This window comes from Pyrus communis, chromosome 2, assembly GCF_041283825.1.
Source record: "Pyrus communis isolate YQ-2024b chromosome 2, ASM4128382v1, whole genome shotgun sequence".
Classification (NCBI taxonomy): Eukaryota; Viridiplantae; Streptophyta; class Magnoliopsida; order Rosales; family Rosaceae; genus Pyrus; species Pyrus communis.
The window spans coordinates 27,086,842-27,107,351 of NC_142566.1; the positions used below are offsets into that span (position 1 = coordinate 27,086,842).

At 35.8% G+C, this 20,510-nt stretch overlaps 2 protein-coding genes, 1 long non-coding RNA gene and 1 pseudogene across 4 annotated transcripts; 1 reads left to right on the forward strand and 3 right to left on the reverse strand.

Annotated features, from left to right (window-relative positions):
• Positions 1-803: 803 nt before the first annotated feature.
• Positions 804-6,129, reverse strand: LOC137747502 (disease resistance protein RPV1-like; annotated as a pseudogene). The gene is made up of 6 exons (XR_015960160.1): positions 5,584-6,129; positions 5,355-5,449; positions 4,025-4,671; positions 2,066-3,143; positions 1,552-1,863; positions 804-1,420 (listed from the first exon to the last, which is right to left on the reverse strand). The product of XR_015960160.1 is annotated as a disease resistance protein RPV1-like (transcript).
• Positions 6,130-6,567: 438 nt separating this feature from the next.
• On the reverse strand, positions 6,568-7,714 carry LOC137747504 (GDP-fucose transporter 1). The gene has a single exon (XM_068487626.2). The coding sequence runs from the start codon at positions 7,240-7,242 to the stop codon at positions 6,607-6,609; it is 636 nt and encodes a 211-aa protein (XP_068343727.2). The 5' UTR covers positions 7,243-7,714; the 3' UTR covers positions 6,568-6,606.
• Positions 7,715-10,444: 2,730 nt separating this feature from the next.
• On the forward strand, positions 10,445-12,625 carry LOC148698847 (uncharacterized). The gene is made up of 2 exons (XR_015960171.1): positions 10,445-10,736; positions 10,846-12,625. It is a non-coding gene; the product is annotated as an uncharacterized LOC148698847 (long non-coding RNA).
• On the reverse strand, positions 11,112-17,953 carry LOC137746920 (disease resistance protein RPV1-like). Its single transcript, XM_088690029.1, has 6 exons — positions 17,563-17,953; positions 16,579-17,139; positions 13,597-14,692; positions 13,066-13,341; positions 12,080-12,946; positions 11,112-11,967 (listed from the first exon to the last, which is right to left on the reverse strand). Exons 1-6 carry the CDS (start codon positions 17,718-17,720, stop codon positions 11,578-11,580), a joined length of 3,348 nt encoding a protein of 1,115 aa, XP_088546155.1. The 5' UTR covers positions 17,721-17,953; the 3' UTR covers positions 11,112-11,577.
• Between the last annotated feature and the right edge of the window lie 2,557 nt (positions 17,954-20,510).

Sequence of the window (20,510 nt, forward strand, 5' to 3'; positions counted from 1 at the left end):
ATGAAATACATTACAATCTCAAAGATTTCAAATAAATGTTTTTCATTTTGTAAATTATGAATTGTAACATCGATTTGAATTTCATTTTAGTTTGGAACCTGTAGTACAATTTCACATGAAAGTTTTTTTGTTGAAGCTGTTAAAAATAATGTCATTGGCGTCCAATTTGATGCCCAATATTTTTTTTTTAAAAACCTGGTGGCAATTATTTGCAACGCTTACTTGCCGTCGGAAGCCCGTTTTAATAGTATTTGCAACGCACTCATAGTGTTGCCTATAATTGACCAACATTTACGATCATAGTTATTGCGATGAGTTACTTGCCGTTGCAAGCCCCATAAAAGGCCTATGGCGACACGTTTTTACCGTCCCAAAAGGCCTCCTTTTTTTTGTAGTTTGGTATTTTGCTGATACTACATTGTGGATAGCCTTTTCTCCGCACCAGATGTAGCAACTGCGGCTGCAGATACAGAAGTTTTCTGGTCATCCTGTGAGTGTTATGCATTTGTATTCTCCTTTTTCATTTATATTCTCCTAGGGTGCCTAAACAATTGTACATACTTATATTCAGTTGAAATAGGAAAAATCATGTTCATGTCCAATTCTATACTTCTGCTTTAAAAAGGAAATTCTTTCTACATTCCATCTCATGTGTTTCCATTTTTCTCCCCACGGATCACTGATAGCTCGGAGCAAAGATGTTACAAGGATTTGCAAAACAAGCACTTTGGACCAGTTAAAGTGGTGCTATGCATTTATAGGAAGCTGTTATCTTTGCGTAAGGAGCAAATGCAAGTCTGAGGTAGCTTAATCTTGTCCCTTAGCCCTTCACTGATTCTAAATTTTCAGTCTGTTCATAACCAACATTTGTACAAAATTGTATCAAAGATCAGTTATGCAAATTTGTTGTTTTATTCTTATATTACAATTTGTTTCCTCACAAAAAAGAAAAAAGAAATATGACATTCTAATCTGGAGGCAACCGAGGTTTGCCACCAACTGGAAGGATGTTCTCTAGCCCAAATTCTAGTGCCCAAACCTTATAGATAAACGAGTGAGGTTCAACCTTACAATGGAAGGTGGTACATGTCTTATGGCTGTATCCTCTGCTTCAAGTATTTCAAATGATTCCATCTTCCCTATATCCTCATGCAGTTCTGTGAAATTCGGACAATTATTAAGACAAAGAGTCTTAACAGATTTTGACATATAGAATTGCCTTGGAAGAGAAATAAGACTAACAGTTTCTAAGGTTTACGGAAGAGAGATTTTCAAGCCAACCAATGAAGGGGTGAATCTTGGACAACCTATCACAGTTTTCCAATATCAACTCTTTAAGATCTAGGACATGTGAAAAGTCCGGTGATTCTTTTAAGGATTTAGAATGACTGAGATTCATGATTTTCAACCTCTTCAGCGACTGTTGCAGAAAACCAAAGAAAAAGTAAAATTAATATCCAAAAGGAAGATGTCATAAAAAAAATAAAAAAAAAGAGAAGGAAATCCAAAAACAAATAGAAATAGAACATGATCATGTGTAATTGATTGTACCTTGGAACCCTCCCAAACTTGTACCAGTTTGCTAAACCGCATTTCTATAAAAATTAGGTTATCTTGACTAAAAAAGTCATCTGGTATGAACTCCAAACGGCATCTATACCAGCGCAACCACATTAACTCTTTGGAAAGATGTTTGTATTCTCCTTTGAGATGTACGTGGTATAGCTGGAGAAATTTCAATTTCTTCATTTTGGCAAATGCTACTGTACTGAGACTAGCATTGTTCGAGCTTTGGAAATCGATAATTAGTCCTACAACTTCTTCAGTTTCCCCCTTTTGATTTTTGAACAAATCTTCAGTTTCCTGTTAAAGAAAAGGTTGTACTGAGTAAGAAAAAGGATAATCTGCATATAATTTGACGTGATTTTGCCTAATTGAGCTTCTTAATGCAAATGCATATATTTACAAGTGAATGCTGTTTAATTTATAATAGACATACGTAGGTTACATATATGCTTTTCCCGTAAGATGCATTAATCCAAAATTTTATCGGAAATGTACTTACAGAATCATTTGTCGATACGTCTGTGACCTCTCGAAGATTCCACAACCTACTCCATTTTCCAGGGTGACCCGAGAATATTTCAGAAATGATTTCTCTAGCCATTTCTCGAATCAAATCATGCATATTCAATACGTTGCGTTCAATAGTTATAAGGCAGCGTTCATAAAGAATGCTAATATCTATTGTTCCATCTAATACTTTTGCGACATATTCCTTGCTCCATCCAATAAAGAAACAAGATATGTCAAGGAATGTAGCCTTTTGCGAATCATCTAGCCCTTCAAAGCTTATTCTTAGTTGTTTTATTGTCTCTCTATCTGGAATTTTTTTCAATTTCTCCAAATGACTTTCCCATTCTGCTTTGGTTCTCGACTTCAAAAAAGAACCTAAAACTTTAAGAGTTAGTGGCAAACCTTTGCAGTAAGAAACAACCTTTTTTGGGAGTAGACGACCATTTTTGTTAGGCCAACTCTCTCCAAAAGCATGCCAACTAAAGAGCTCCAAAGCTTCTTCATCATTCAATTTCTGAGCTGGATATATCCCATCCACTTTATTTAATAAATGTTTATCTCGTGTCGTTATGACAATTCTACTTCCTGGACCAAACCACTTGTGATTTCCAGCTATTGCATCCAGTTGATCCTCTTTATCTATGTTGTCCATGATGACAAGTACCCTTCTATGTCCACATTGTAGTTTTATCTGACCGATACCATGATCAACACTACTTATTTCAGGCATCTTTGCCAAGATGTCATACATAAGTGTTTTTTGCAAATCAACCAGACCGTCTGCTTGACTTGCAGTGTCCCTGACGCTGGAAAGGAAACTTTTGAATTGGAACCCACCATGAATTTGGTTATAAATGGCGTTGGCAATTGTTGTTTTGCCCAATCCACCCATCCCCCAAATTCCAACCATGCGAACAACCGATTCACCGCATGAAAGAAGAGTGATAACATCTTGAACACGAGAATTGATTCCAACCGGGTGCTTGGCCACATCAAAATCGTTTGTAATTGGAAGCCATTTCATAACATTCTTGTCAACAATTTCTCTAATATACTCTACTTCGCGCCTGAAAATTGAATTCATAAGTATTAGTGGGACTCAATAAGGCTCAGTAGGAGCTATCAGTGCATAAAAAAATTTCTTTCCTTCACAAAAACAAGAAAGGGAATTCCGATCGTGAAATTAGTTATAATTCTATCAGTATATGATTTTGTGACGAACTTTGGGTAAAAGTTAGGTGTATTAATTAAACTACAATTACGGTTTAGGTTTTATTTGAGAGATTGAAAAGAAACTTAAATCTTGAAAAGCAGTTGAATGATTACCTGTTGTCAGTGATCTTGAAAAGCAACTTAAATCTTTGAGTAAATTGGAGCAATAGTCCTTTAACTTCAATCCAATTAGAGCAATAATTCCTCAATTGAAAATTCGTAAACCATTGGTCTCTTAACTTATCAAAACGTGTAACTATGGTCTTTTTCATCAATTCATGAGAGCTTCCGTCAAAATGTGTCACGTGCCACACACATGAGGTTGAATCAAGAGACAAATATGAAAAACTAAATGAGAAAACTTGTAGCAACAGTCCCTCAATTTTAACTCAATTGAAGCAATGACTCTTCCAACATGACTAATTCTGAAGGAGTTGAAATGACCATAGCTATTCGTTTTAATGAGTTAATGGACCAATTGCCATGAATTTTTAATTGAGGGATCATTCCTTCTGTTGAGTTAATTGCTACAATTTTCTTTAAATATTTAATTAATTAGAGTAATTAAAGTACTAGCTAGTATGTGATTTTGGAACGAACTTAAACAAGTCTCAATTTCAGATCTATTTCTTGATTTTATAAACATGTCTAAACTTCAAATCCATTTCTTAATTATATGAGAGATTCCGTCATTCACTAAAATGTTTCAGATCTTGAAAAGAAAGTGAATGATTACCTATTGTTAGTGATTTGAATAGGGTGGCCGGATAAATTTGCAGCTTCTGTAAAAGCCTTTCTCCACTGCTGTAACCTCTATTTTCTATCTTTACGTTTCCCGTCATCTTCTTCTTTACTGATGTCCTCTTCGTGCTTCTGAAATGCTTCGGTTAAATCTCCATTCTGCTTCCTGACATTCGAAGGTTCAACATGATAGAATATTAGCAAAACACGTCGCTGAAGTTCGGATTTGCACTCCATGATCTTCACCAGCTCGTCAAGACACCAACTCGAATCTGCATATTTCTTTGAGAAGACAATGATAGAGATCTTCGACTCTTCGATTGCCCGGAAGAGTTTTTCTTTTATTTCTTCCGCTCTTTCTAGATCGTCCTCGTCAATAAAGGCCTTGTATCCTTTGCCTTCTAAAGCCGCATGGAGGTGGCCCGTGAAGCCACGGCGAGTGTCTTCGCCACTGAAGCTTAAGAACACGTCGAAATTCCAAAGTTTTGGATTGGAGGAGGATGAAGAGGACGCTTCGTGGGCTGTCAGGGCAGTTTCCACCGTTATTGCACTGCAGTGGTTCAGATCACGACTAAAAAAAAAGGCAATGGTTGTGTTTGTGTTGCCGAACGGATGACATTGAAATACCTAGCCCAAGTCAAGCTACTTCAGTCAACATAAACAAAAGGTTATAATATAATAATGTTGGCGTATGGACTTGGGAGAGGACATACTTCTGGCCGGGAAGGTGCAGGGAAAGAGAGAAGAAAAGAAGAAAAAAAGGAACACGAAAAGACAGAATATCCAAAAAGATTCTTGAAAAGACTATCCAAAATATCAATAATGGTTATTTTAGGTTGAAATTAGAAATTCGATCCACGTGTTGTTGCGGGATTAGTAATTGTATAGATAAATATGTTTAAAAAAATGTAAACTCAAATTTAGTGTAATGAACAGATGTCTAAGTTTACGATGGCATTTAAATTTGAACCAATAAATATGTAAAATGGAAAATTGAAAATCCATTTTGGTATATTTATGCTTAGAACCAATAGGGCGTGACCAATCGATCATCCCAATAAAGTAAACAACTTCATTTCATCAAGAAATATTTTTGTTTTGTTACTTTATAAAGAGAATTTGTTCCGATAGATCGAAAGCAAGCGGATTCAACTTTGAAAATCTCATAGTATTTAGTAGACTAAAGAAACAATTTCTCCAATTACATTAATAAATAGTCAAAAACAATATAATCCTAAATGTAAAGTCACGTGATTTAATGGTCAAAAACCATGTCAACCACTTAGATATCAAAAAATAAAAAGCATATGGAACTGATGACTTACTTGAGCTGAGAGTTTTAGATAATGTGAGTTGAAGCTCTCACTTTCATCAGCATAATAAAGTCGGCATTTGATGCAATTTTAGTACATGGAAACACCTGGCATCAACGAAAGAAAAATAAATAAAAGAATAAAGAAATTTAAATTAAAGTTTTAGAACAATTTATAGACAAAATGAGAATGTAGGTATTAAAATTAGTACAAATTTGTGGACAAACATGAGTTAAATTACCGTAACAACATATTAAGACAGTGAAGATGGAAATTGATGTACTATTTGACAAAATGAAATGAAGTGCAGGAAGCAAAGTAGAAGGGATTGTAATCAGAGATTTCTGTGTTTGGGTATGTTTTTGTTTTGGGTTGAAAACTTGATGGAGGATTCAATTCCTGACCAAACTAACTGAAATGCTTCCATTCGCAAGCAGCCCTCGTCGCCTTCCTTAACCCAAAACAAAAACGTACCCAAACACAGAAATCTCTGTGTACAATCCCTTCTACTTTGCTTCCTACTATCCCTTAGTCCCCATCCTCCATAGTCATTCTTCCACTTCCAAACTCCTGTTAAATTATCCACGTTTCCTCTAAAACCCATCAAACCCTTTTCTCACTCTTCAAAATCCAAACCACCACTTAAAATATACAAAATCACAGTTAAATAAAGATTACAATACACTATATCACACTCAGAACCAAAATGTACTAAAACAAAGGATGAACTCAAAATCCTAAATAAATGTAAGTGTTCGTATTTAAATTTTATTTCCAAGGCAATTTTCCTACCGGAAAACTTTGATCTACAAACCCAAATTACATTTTTCAGCTAAAAAAAAGGACAAACCAAAGACAATATAGAAATGCAGCAATTAAGTTAAGCTTGATTTACATTATAGAAAGTCCATTCAAACAACTAAAAGAACATAAATGAAAATATTGACAAACCAACCTCTTTAAAACACTGCTGGTTCCACTCTTCTAACATCTTTAGTTTAACAGAACCCAATTAACCTGAAATTAAAATAAACCTCATTAATTAAATCAACCTACAGAAAACAAATTCACACTCACAAATGTATAACGCAATACACACATGTACAATATATATAATTGAATGAGATACCTTGATGGCTTGTGTATTTGCAACCGTGCCTGGAGGAGAATATCACACAAAAAGGATTTTAATGATGGAGTGTTAGGATCCCAATGAGAGCTGAAATCAGAAAAATTAAATTTCAATTCATGTACAAATCCTAAATCACAAAAATGTTGTATAAATTGGAGGAGCCATCATCAGTGACAAAAGATTGTTGTACAACACAAAACCCCATGTGTTCAACCCGAGATTTGTGACCATATGCTTAATATAAACCATCTCAGTTGTAATGGTCACCAAATAAGCAAATGCCCATGAATACGCAGTCAAAGTAAAACCCGAATCTGTGGCCACATAACCAACAGCTCCACCCAAAATGATCAACGACGACACAAAGGTAAGCTTAGACGGGATAGGCTGTTTCCTAAACGCAGTATCCACCAACGCAACCAAAAGGGGTGTGCAGGATCTAAACACTATAAAAGTATCCACATTGGCATGGCGAAGAAGATTGGTGTTGGTAAAGATAGCAAGGTAGAACACAAGTGCAGCAGGTAAAAACTTCTTCGCCGTCTGCCAAGTGAAGGGATCGTGGTGCAAAAATCCCGACTTTCCCAAAACCCAAACTCCCAAAGCAGAAGTAAGGTACTGCAATGCAGTCAAAAGGCCAGGGTAGTTGAATTTGGTAATGGCAAACTTGTTTATCACAGCTAATAAGCTAGAACAGAGAGCATACCCAATCACTAGACTGCTCGTAGCGAAATACGGCTTAGCGGAATCGACTCTAATCGCAGACATTGTCACTAACTAGAATACCAATTCGAATTCAGAGCAAAAAAAAAAACAGTAGATCTTCAAAATTTCAAGAGCTACACGGACAGTGAAAGGCTACACTAACAGAGGCAAGCGAGTGAAATCGAAGAGGAGAACACTTCATAGAGAAATCTGAGATATGGGTTTTGAAAATTATGCCGATCTACTATTTGGGTATGAAATTAATGCATTAAACGACGATTGATTCGACTGAAATTTAGAGTTATGGAAGAAATTGTACATCACCAACATACAGAAAAGCTCGGATCTTTGAAGCCAAAAGAGCAGAGGGCGGGCTTGCGGCGGAGGTTGAGATCTCGGAGGGAGCTCCGGCGAGCTCAGAGGAGGCAGGTGAAATTTCACCGGCTTTGAGATTTTGTTCATGTAAGGGGAGGGAGAACGCGTTTTGAAGACTTTTTGGTCTTTTAATCAGGTAATTGTGAATATAATATCCCACCAAAAATTTGAGAAAATTGTGAATATTATTTGAAGACTTTTCTCTCCTTTTTTTTTTTTTTTTATTGATTACAAATATTTTGTTTCTTTGAATTATTAAAAGAGTAATGGGAGATTAAATTTTTTAAATCAAATTTGTAAACTAAATGATTGGATTATTAATTAAATGTCGATCAATGTGTTTGTTTCTTATTAGTAACACGTCATTTGGTTTAAGAATTTAGTTTTCCTAGCATTATCCTTATTAAAAATAGAATTCCACTACCAACTGCTACATAATATGGTTTACAAAATATGGTCTAAAAAGATGGTCTCCTCAGTATTTTCCTTCCGTCAGATCATATTTTGTAAACCGAATGATGTGACGTTCAATAATTGAATTCTTTATTTAAATGACTAAAGAAGGAATTCAATCATGAACCGCCACATCATATGGTCTACAAAATATAGTTTAAGTAGATGACCTCTAGTATTACCCTCTGCCAAAATAGTTTCTGGGGTACGAACGTTTATCAAGTGCAACACTTATAAGACCATCGGATTGTGTATTCCACCAATCAAATTGTGTACTTGGCGTTGGTATGTTTGTGTTAATTGAAGTTAGTGAGTTAGTGTGTTTGTGTTAATTGTAATATATGGGTTGATTTTGTTGACTAAGTTTCTAATTTTGTGTTTGACTTGGTCTGATTTACTGTTTCCTAAGGCTAATGGAGGAGCAAACTCAGATTTGGGTCTTGCTTTGTTTGTCAAATTTTCATCAGTTCATTTGGACTTGTAACGTGCTAATTTGGATTTTCGGTATTACTTTCAGCTTCTTGGTTGGAAATTTGGGTGTGAGTAGCTCTTTTTCTCTGCTTGAGCTTCCAAGTAATGTGATAAGTTGATCAAACAATTGATTCGGGTATATCTAGGCATTTCTACAGAAATTTAGTGGCATCGTAGCGTTTTACTTTTAGTCAGTATAAATGTGTTGCTGCTGCATTATACTACTGATACGCATGTAAAAATTTGTCTTGTAAGTCGCAGTAATTTATCAAGAACCGGTAAAAGTTAGTTACTTTTGATGGCCTAAGTTGCCGCGTAAGTTTTCCATACTTTTGAGTGTCTGTGCTCATTTTTCTTAATCTTCATAACAATCATTCAGATCTCTTTTATCTCTGCACAGACGTTTTCCAAAGTTATTAGAAGTTGGGCAGAAAAAAGTTCATGACTGAATGGTGTTGGAAGGTTAATCCAAATTTAAGTTACCAAGAGTCATAAATCAGGGTTAAGAAAGATAAATGTTCTAGAGTTGTGATGTTTGGAATTTCTAGAGTTAATCATAATTTCTCTAGATGTTTCAATTATTAAGTAGCTTATAATTAGCTAAATAAATGATGATGTATTGTAGTGACTATAAAAGCCATGTAGTGTTATGACTTTGATGTGTGAAAGAAATCAGAAGTCTTTTCAAGTTTAAAAACCTCTCCCCTCTCCTAAAATATTGGATTGAGACATCTTTCATAGAAACCTATTAAAGTGTTTCTCTATCGCTCTTCCTCCTACAAACGGTGGGCATTTCTTTCTTCTGGCTCCTATTTCGTTCAAATCATGTTCATATGCAATACTATTTTCCCTTTGATATTGTGTGTAAACCATCAATTCTATGTTGTGGGGAGGGTTAAATATCTTTAAAGTTGTTGGATTTCTGATTATTCTTAAGATTTGGAGCTGAGAGTAGTTAAATTTCTTAAATTTATTAGCTTGACCCATGAGGTATGCTGAAAGATGGAATGCTTAGTAGTGATAGGGACTTAAAACTTAGATGAATTCTAGGAGTTTTGCTACAGGAATAGCCTCTAGCTTAGATGAATTCAAGAAATGTACAACTTAGCCTCTTATATGTTTTAGACTGAACCCATTTCATATCATTTTACACTAATCATGTCATGTGTGTGGATTTCTCTTGATGGATGCATTTAATGTAGAAGCTAATGGGATCAAAGCTCTGTTCTTTTTCTTCGAGATTGCTTTTTGCTCATATGTATCATATTAGCTGCTCACTCTTTGTTCCATTGCAGTGTGTCGTATTTCCAATAGCGATCACTTTCTATATCGCGTGGTGGTTTATTCACTTTGTGGATAGCTTCTTCTCTCCAATCTATGCTCAACTTGGAATCGACATTTTTGGTATGAAGTATTCTGAAATGCATTCCTTAAACCCCATTATTTGATCGGTACATTCTAACTTGCATTAGCTATTGGTCTTGGGGTATGACGTTGCTGAGCTAAGTATCTAGTCCATTTTCTCTCTTCATCTAATCCTAGACACAAATTTTGGGGCGATAATCCGAATTCGGTAAAGAACAGTTTCTATCCTTAGAGAAAGGAAATCCAGATGCTGGTGAAGCTAGGGGTTTGATTTTCTTTAACTTGGATGCTTAATTGTCTTCTTCTTAGAAAAAGGTCTTTGATTGCACTAGTGCCCATATATCTTAACTAGAGTATATAACAATAGGAAGAGAAAGATGTTGTGATGATCCAAAAGGAATTATTGGTTGTGGGATGACTAGAAAATCGAAGTGGTTCCCTGAAAACAGAGCGGAAGATGGAAAGTCGAAGAACTCGAGAACCAAGTTTGGATCACAAGGCAGAGAAGGATGTTGTGATCACAGGGGAGTATCAGATCCCTTCATCTTTTCAGCTCATGGAAGTGTCCAGAGGAGCTCAGAAGCTGAACCGCACGATTGATTCCTAGTCGAAAGGGATGAGGTTCGAATAGCAGCAGCCGAAAGACATTGCCAAAGACTTGTTGAAAGGAGCTCTTCATCTGCTTGCTCTCTTGTCATGCTTGGCAAGTAGCTGGAAGCTTCACAGTACGATTCACTTGAACAAAAAACACATTTCTGTGACGGAATTTGAAAAACTGAGGCATTCTGCCGATGAGTTTTTGAAGAGTGGAAATGAAGAGCTTAAGAAGGTGATCAGAGACAGCCATGTGAGGCAGAACCTGGTGGAAAATACAGAATCTTTCGAAATCAGTTGTAAGTCTTCTTTGTCCCAAAATCTTTTTAGAAAATTTGTGCTTTTTTTTTTTTCTGCCATACAAATATAACTTTAAGAAGCTAATGTAGTAATGTTCTTTTCATGCAGACCAAAAATGTTGTGGGTGAAGAAAGTGAGAAAATAATTATTATGGACAATAAGAGTGACGCTTCCCCATTCAAAGCTGGTCTTGCAGACGAAAACCCTAAGGAAGAAGAAACAGATGCCTATGTATCTCACAGTGGAGGTATGGCCTTCTTGAATTGCAAGTAACTTAGTTTATGTAATGTCCAGTGACTATTAAGTATGGTTATGCGAGTAAAATGAGAAATGCATTTGACAAGAAAATGTGTGGTGCATTTGTAGGGCAAGTATTTCTACGAATTCGAATGGTATTTCTCGAATCATTGGATGCTTGACTTATATGGGTTTTTGTAATGCTGAAATGTTTCTGAATGCAATATATCTTCAAAATTCAAAACAATTACTTACTGGAAAAATCACAAGAATCTGAAAGATATATGAAATGTTGACTTGCTGATGATGAAGCTAGCGGTGATCTGTAGACCAAGAACTCAGATATGTGAAGATGAGGATGAGCTTGATGATGACGATGCATCACTGCCTTGATCGTGCCTCAACATCGAACCAATCTGGTGAGACAGGTGATGCTTTCACTTCACAATTTTTGCCTTTTTCCATTCTGTCATCTGTAGTAATTCACGTTTGATTACTGGGATGATTATTATCAGATGCGTCATGGCTTGGTCCTGCCTCATCATAGAACCGAGGTGCATATGGGTCAAAAACATAAACAGCACAATGCAAATCATGCATATTTTACTTCTTAGGTTTGTCCCATACTAGATTAACTCCTATTCTCTTCATTCCATCAGGATAATCACTATCTCCAAAAATTACATCAACTTTATCCCCACTTTGCAAATTGAGCTTATCGTTCGATATATGTCCCTGCCAAAGATAATCGCGCACATATGATCTGATTGTGATGGTCTCCCGCAACTTAGTATGCTTGGTATTATTTACAATAGTAATGGCAAGAGTGGAAGAAAATTGGGAAATGCAGAACAGAGTCAGTCCTTCAAAATTATGATCCTCACTAGGGGGAATATCAAAACTGACTTTATTGCCATCATTGACAAACTCAAACCAATCAGGAACATAACTCCAATGGAGGAAAATGCCACCGAGTCCGCAGGAAGTCCATCCCTATATATACAATAACAAGTGTCATATATATACATGCACATATGCGTTTGTGTGTGCATGCGATCGATAGGAAGGCAATTAACTTAGGGGGGAGAGAGAGAAAGAGAGGTACCTGTAGGATGTTCTTCTTAAAATCAGCTGTGAGATTGGTGCAGTTACTCATATGAATCAATGTCATGGAGTTTAATGACTTATCCAGGCCTGGAACCTCAATGAGTTTGGGTGAATCACTTATATCCAGTTCTCTCATATTTGCCATTTCTGAAAAATTAGGCATTGTTTCCAATGCAGGGCAACCATTGGCATCCAGAAATTTCAAATTTGTTGGTAAGTCGGGGATTGTATGAAGAAACTTGCATTTACTTAACAGTAGAGTTTCAAGCTTTGAAAGACCACTGAAGCTTGGTAGGGTATGAAAATCATTCCCTCCAAGATCCAAAAATTGTAAAGAATTTAGACTCCCAAGATCGTTGGGGATTCCATCATCATTTAATGCGCCCATTCTGTGACGAATGATATGAAAGTTGGTGATTTGATCACCACTGTAGCTTGGCAGACAGTAAGCATATGAACGTTCACCACAAGGCGCTGCCATTATAGATAAATGAGTGAGTTTCTTAAATCTTACTGTGGTATGTGGTAGTTGACTTATGGATGTATTATCTGCTTTAAGTACTCTCAATGATTCCATCTCCCCTAAATCCTCATGCAGTTCTCTGAATTGATAACAACCATTAAGAAGAAGAGTCTCCACAGATTTCAACCTATAGAAATCCCTTGGAAGAGAAACAAGCTTGTCACATCCTTCAAGGTTCACCAAAGAGAGTCTTGTAAGATTACCAATGGAGGGGTGAATTTCTAACAAACTTATACAGCTTTCCAATATCAACTCTTCAAGATTTGGGACTTGTGAAAAGTCCGGTGATTTAATTAGGAAACTGGAACAACTGAGATTAATGATTTTCAAGTTCTGAAGCGACTGTTGCAGAAAAGCAAAGAAAAATTAAAATTAATATCCAAAAGAAAGATGACATGAAAAAGAGAAGGAAATCCAAAACAAAATAGAAACACAACATCATTTTGTGTAATTGATTGTACCTTGGAACCCTCCCAAACTTCTACCAGACTGCTGCCGATCATCTCTAAAAAAACTAGTTTATCTTGATTAAAAAAGTCATCCGGTATGGACTGCAAACGGCATCTATGCCAGCGCAACCATATTAACTCTTTGGGGAGATGTTCGTATTCTCCATTGAGCTCTACGTTCTCGAGGTCAAGCAGTCTCAGTTTATTCATATGGGCAAATGCTTTTGTACTGAAACAACTAGACTTGTTAGGGAAATGTAGAGCAAGTCCTTCAACTTCTTCAGTTCCCTGTTAACAGAAAAAGGTTATAGTGGTAAGAAACGGATTATTTGCATATGTTTACCTGTATTACTATTCATTACGCAAAATCACATACGATGAATATATGAAAGTACTATTGTTGGCTAGTTTAACATTCTTTGTGCAACCGCACATATTTACACATGAATGTTATTTAATGTATAATAGACATACGCACACGGTTACATATATGCTTTTCTGGTACAATGCATTAATTCAAAATTAAATTGGGAATGTACTTACAGATTTCTTTGTTAATACATGGGTGACATCTTGAGGATTCCACAACCTACTCCATTTTTCAGGCTGACGAGGAGATTTTTCAGAAATGATTACTCTGGCCATTTCTCGAAGCAAATCATGCATATTCAACTTGTTGCGTTCAACAGTTACAAGACATCGTTCACAGAGGACACTGATTCCTATTGTCGCAAAAAATTCACATTCATCTAATACTTTTGCGACATAGTCCTTGTCCTCTCCAATAAAGAAACAACATATGTCAAGGAATATAGCCTTTTGTGTATCATCTAGCCCTTCAAAGCTTATTCTTAGTGGTTTTATTATTTTTCCTTCAGGAGTTGTTTTCAATTTCTTCAATTCACATTCCCACTCTGTAATGGGTCTTTCAAACAAAAAAGAACCTAAAACTTCAAGGGCTAGTGGCAAACCATCACAGTAAGAAACAAACTTTTCTGAGAGTTCAAGAAATCCTTCGTTAGGCTGTCGATCTCCAAAGGCATGCCAACTCAAGAGCTCTAGAGCTTCTTCTTTATTCAATTCCTGAGCCGGATATATCTTGTTCACTTTCCCTTGCTTTAGTAAATGTTCATCTCGTGTCGTTATGATAATTCTACTTCCAGGACCATACCATTTGTGATTTCCAGCTATTGCATTCAGTTGTTCCACTTCATCTATGTTGTCTATGATGACAAGTACCTTTCTATGTGAAAACTGATCTTCTATCAGACTGATACCTTTATCACTGCTTATTTCAGACTTCTGTTTCAAGATGTCAAAAATAAGTTTTTCTTGCAAATAAGCCAGACCATGTTTACTTGTATTGTCGCGAACGTCGGCAAGGAAACATTTGAACTGGAACTTATGATGAATTTCGTTAAAAATGGCTTTCGCAGCTGTTGTTTTACCCAATCCACCCAACCCCCAAATTCCAACCATGAGAACATCATCTGATCCATCACTTGAAAGATAAGTGATAATATCTTTAATCCGAGAATTGATTCCAACTTGGTGCTTGGCCACTGGTAATATGTTTATGGTCAAAAGCCAGTTCGTAATAACCTTGTCAACAATTTCTCTTATAACCGTTGCTTCGTGCCTGAAAATTGAATTCGTAAGCATTAGTGGGACTCAATGAAGGCAAAGTAGGAGCTATCAGTACATAAACAAATTTCTTTCCTCCATACACACACACACACTACCAGGCTGCTACTAGCATGTGATTTTGTGACCGAACTGAATAAAAGAAACAGTCATTCATTGATTTATAAAAGTTAGTTGTATTATTTAAGGGAACTGTTATTAACACTCTAAAAACTTATTCTACACTTCTCTCACAAGTATATATCTTTTTTTTTTTTTCTAATTATAGAAAGTTGGGAGTGTAAAATGAGAGGTTAAGTTGTATTAATTAAGCACACTAATAAATGTTTGGCTTCTGTAAAATATTAATTAAGCATGTTAATTATAGGGGCATTTAGACTTAAGGACCTAAATAAGATTATTTTTTCATTATAACTAGGATACTTTTATAAATCTAACTTTAGTCCCTGATTCTAAAACTCATTATCACGTCATATTAAATACCCCTGCACACTTTTATTATTTTCAAATTTTCTTTCTAAAATTCCTAATTTAATCATCAAGTAGGCCTTAAAAATATGAATTTTTATTTCTACAAATCAAATTTAGCAATTTAAAATGGAAGATTTTTATAAACATCTTGTATATGCAGACATAATAAAAGTGTACAGACAATCTTCTATATATGAAAATTTGTACAGCCAATCACAAAAAACCAAAAAAAATGAACTAATATGCAGACATAATAAATAATATACACTAATAAAGGTACATAATTATATATGTAGATACACATATTCACATAGATTCAGATGTATAGGCACATCAGTACATAAATAGATTCAGATGTATAGGCACATCAGTACATAAATATATAGTTATGTACATATGAATAGATATACAAATTGTACACACACACACACACACACACACACATATATATATATGAGCAAACATATATGTAATATATGTATAGCATGATCATTATGGTAGTCTTTCTCTTCTATATATATATATATATATATATATTTTTTTTTTTTTTTTTTTTTTTTGAAAAAAAAATGCATGATATTTATTAACACATTGCAATTTTTTACCAGTATTGAATACACATTAAGTAAACATCTTCTATCTATAATAGTCAAAATAAAGCAAAACAAAAGTCATAATTATTAGCTAGATTTTAGGTAATATATAAAGTCAAAGAACCAAAATCAGTATATTTAATCTTACACTCAACTTTAACGAAAAATAGATCTTATTTAGGACTTATAATCTAATTTTCTATTAATTATATTTTAATTAATTAATATTAGAATGTCAGAAGATTACTTTAGCACCTCAAGACTTCATAAAAAATATTTGGATGTAACAGCCCCTAAAACAAAAACAATTCAAATCTGACTGAACCAAATTCGCAGGCGTAATTTTGTAAAAAAAAATAAATATAAAAAACAAAGATTACAAAAATATTAGAAAAGAAATCGGATAATTTTTGTTCAACTTGAATAAAAGTACGAAAAATTGTCCCTACTCAGCAGTACATAAACAATTTTCTTTCCTTCTTTCCTTCATACATATATATATACACCCTTTAACAAGAGGGATCCTCATTTTTTATTTTTTTAAATCTTGACTTTAATGAAATTGTGTGGTTGAGATTAAATCACATGCCACATAATTTTATTAAAGTCAAATCCAATAATCAAAAGGCTGTCCTCTTTTTTTTAGAAAAATGAGGATCCCTCATGTTAAAGGATTCGTATATATATGTGTGTGTGTGATTAATTAAAAGAACGAAAGTCGTTCATTAATTAAACTCCATTTACGGTTTGGTTTTATATGAGAGATTAAGTCATTCACTATAATGTTTCAGATCTTGAAAAGCAGGTGAATGATTACCTATTGTCAGTGATTTTAAGATGGTAGCCAGACAAATTTGCAGCTTCTGTAAGAGCCCTTCTCCACTGGTTTACCTTTTCACGTGTCTTGCCATCTTTTTCTTCATGGATGTCCTTTTCGTGCTTCTGAAATGCTTCGGTAAAATCTCCATTTTGCTTCCTGACATGTGAAGGATCAACATGATAGAATATTGGCAAAACATCTCGCCCCAGTTTGTCTCTGCACTCCATGATCTTAACCAGCTCGTCAAGACACCAACTCGAACCTGCATACATCTTTGAGAAGACAATGATAGAGATCCTCGACTCTTCAATTCCCTGGTACAGTTCCTTTTTTATTTCTTTCGTTCTTTTTAGATCGTCCTCATCGATATAAGCCTGGTATCCCCGGTCTTTGAATTGCGCGTGGAGGTGGCCGGTGAAGCCATTGCGCGTTTCGCCGCTGAAGCTCAAAAACACAGTGTAATTCCAGAGTTTTGACTTGGAGGAGGATGAAGAGGAGACTTCGTGGGCTGTCATGGCGGAATCGACCGTTATGGCACTGCAGTTGTTCATATCACGACTGAAAAAAAAAAAAAAAAAAAAAAAATTGATGAGATAGGGACTCTTCAACTACTTCACGACTACATGCGAAATCTCCTCCCCTTCTCTGTCAAGAAGAGGCAGCCTTGAAGAAAAGGAAATTGATGATCTCAAGAGAAAATATATGAAAGTCCCAGGTGAATGAGGGAAGAAACAATCGAAGTTAGAGCCCACCAATCATTGCCACCCACTCTCATTCATCTTGACTGAAAAAATCGATTATGGAAAATCATTGAAAGCTAAACCTCACAAAACCCAAGCCTCTGGAACCCTAAACCATGATTGCGGAAATCATTGAGCAAAAAATCCTACAATTTGAGATTTCAAAGACAAACTCCCATCCCAAACCAAACGCTCCCCAATTTACAGAGTACCATTAAAATATCTGAAACTTCAGAGGTACCTTGCGGGTCTGTTGAGCAAAATACGAGACTGATCGGAGGAAGACAGAGCGGCGGCGAGACCTTCAGTCCCACGGTGAGGGTCGAAGGAAGCTGAAGCGGAGCCCAATTTTGGGGGGTCATTTGGGATTTTCCCAATCAAGTTCGGCAAACCCTCCATAATTCGAATGCTTCGAGAGAAAACGCAGAGAACCCAACCCAGAACGCTTTATCCTGTTCACAATTCAGAAACCCAATTAGGAATTCCAATCTTAAGGAGGAGGAGGAGGTGGAAGATTGCTCGAGGTAGCCCTGAGGGAAGTAGTAAACGTTTGCGGGTGGGCTCGGGTGGGGAGAAGGCGTGGGGAAGACGAACTGGGTTTTCGCTTTTTTTATTTTTATTTTTTAAAAATTAATTTTTTTAATTTTTTTATCAAGTGTTTAGTTATGCATATATGTGGCAGTCGTCAATACAAATGATGATTCTTTATTTGCCACGTCATCAGTTAACAGTTTATTTAATAAATTTTATAATGAATGTATAAAATTGAAATAAAATGATAAGTAAATATATGAAATTGAAATGTTTTAAAAATATTGTAAGGAATTAAAATCGACTCTAAATCTGAGGGGGTCAAATATAATTTACCCATTTTTTAAATATCCTTTATCCTTTCACATTTCAGTTTTTTTTTATTCGATCACTTTTGTTTATGGTTAATGTTAAAGAAACTAAATTTATAGGTAAAAAATTGTAAACTAAATGACGTGAAAGTTAATAATTAGATTATTACTTAATTATTGATTAACGTACTTATTTTTTATTTGTGACACATTATTTAATTTATAAATGTAGTATATATGCTACCATGCTACATCTCCAATGCTTCCAATTTTTAACATAAAATAATACATTATAGATTACTTGAATAATTGTAATTACTCGAAGAAGTTTTTGTTGTAATTTATTGGATGTCTTTTTCCTTTCGTCATGGAGCAATGCCAAAGTCAAATGTATAGACAAGAACGCCGATGTTCTAATTCCACCATCCTTTTGCTTTCTCCTTGCTTTTGGGGTCTAATTCTTCCAGAATAACTTATTAATCAGCGCCTTATAATACTTAGGCCATCTCCAACGAGGACCGGAGTGCTTTCTTTGGCCTTATAACTTTTCAAGAAATTAATATTTCAATGAACAGTGCAGGACTTTATTTCTTACCATCTCCAACCGAGGGGTCAGAGGGTCATAGGCCAAACATAGTCCTGTGACAAAAAATCATTTCCAACCGAGGGACCAAAGGGTCATAGGGCCAAACATAATTTATTATTTAAAATTAAAAACTACAACAACTTAAATTTAAAAACTACAACAAGTACCTACAACAGGATCTTGTTGCAAATATTTGGGCCAAAAGAAGTATGGAGTAGGCGTTTAAGTTTTATGTTGTTAAAATGTTTTTAAAAATGTTGTTTAAGTTTCATGTTGTTAATTTTTTTTTATGTTGTTTAATATTGTTTAATGTTGTTTCATGTTATTTAATGTTGTTTAATAGCTTAGGAAGTTATAGGGAAAAAAAATTAATATTTTTTTTTAAATTTTGTTAAAAAAAAATCAAATCAAATATGACATCAAGGGCTAGCTTGAGGCTGGTTGGCTGGCTAGGTTGGGCTAGTCAGTTGCCCATTTGTCCATTTTTTGTCCCGTGGGGCTTACAAGCCCTTTGGCCTAGCCCTCGGTTGGAGATGATTTTTGGGCTATTTTCTGGCATCTGACCCTCTGGACCCTTTGGTTGGAGATAGCCTTAAGGACCCCTTTACTTGCCTCTCCATATGTATTAAGCGGTATGTTATCTACACATCTCTTTTTACTTCTTATATACCCCTTGTAGATTTCTATCATTTAATATTCTTCAATTCATCCAATTCAACGCTCGAAAATTAGAAGGGTGCCACATCCCAGCCCGGGGTCCACCACATCCCGGGCTCGCTCCACCACCGTAGCACAATACTGTCGGCTTTGGGCCCCGACCACACCCTCACGGTTTTGTTTCTGGGAACTCACATGAGAACTTCCCAGTGGATCACCCACCATAGGAGTGCTCTCGCGCGTTACTCGTTTAACTTCGGAGTTCCCATGGAACCCGAAGCCGGTGAGCTCCCAAAAGGCATCGTGCTAAGAAGAGATGAGAATATACATATAAGGCATAGAGGATCGACTCCTTTGGGCAATGTGGGATCTAACAATCCATCCCCCTTAGGAGCCCAACGTCTTCGTCGGCACACTTCCGGCCAGGGATTGGCTCTGATACCAAATTGTCACATCCCCGCCCGGGGTCCACCACATCCCGGGCCCACTTCACTACCGTAGCACAATATTGTCCACTTTGGGCCCCGACCACGCCCTCACGGTTTTGTTTCTGGGAACTCACACGAAAACTTCCTAGTGGGTCATCCATCATGGGAGTGCTCTTGCGCACTACTCGCTTAACTTGGGAGTTCCCATGGAACCCGAAGCCAGTGAGCTTCCTAAAGGCATCGTGCTAGGAAGAGATGTGAATATACATATAAGACATATAGGATCGACTTCCCTGGGCAATGTCGGATCTAATAAAGGGTGTGTGAAAAGTAAAAAGATATATGTGGATATCACACCCCTATATTAATATCACAAGAGCCCACAACCAATTGACTTAAACTAAAGGTACATTGTAATTAGTTCGACCATTAACAAAAAATTTCGAAGGGATCGAGCAATCCTTCCTACCAGCACATCATAATTCCTCAATGAGAAATGTTAATGAGGCTCTCACAAAAGTGGGACTTTCCATGGATTCTATGTCTCCTCATTTTTTTGGCATAATGTTTTATAATGTTAGTACAAAAGTTAAACTTAAAATGTGAGGTGATAGAAAGTTCATAGAAAATCTCACTTTAAAAATTCTCCTTAACATTTACCTTCCTCTGTTCATCA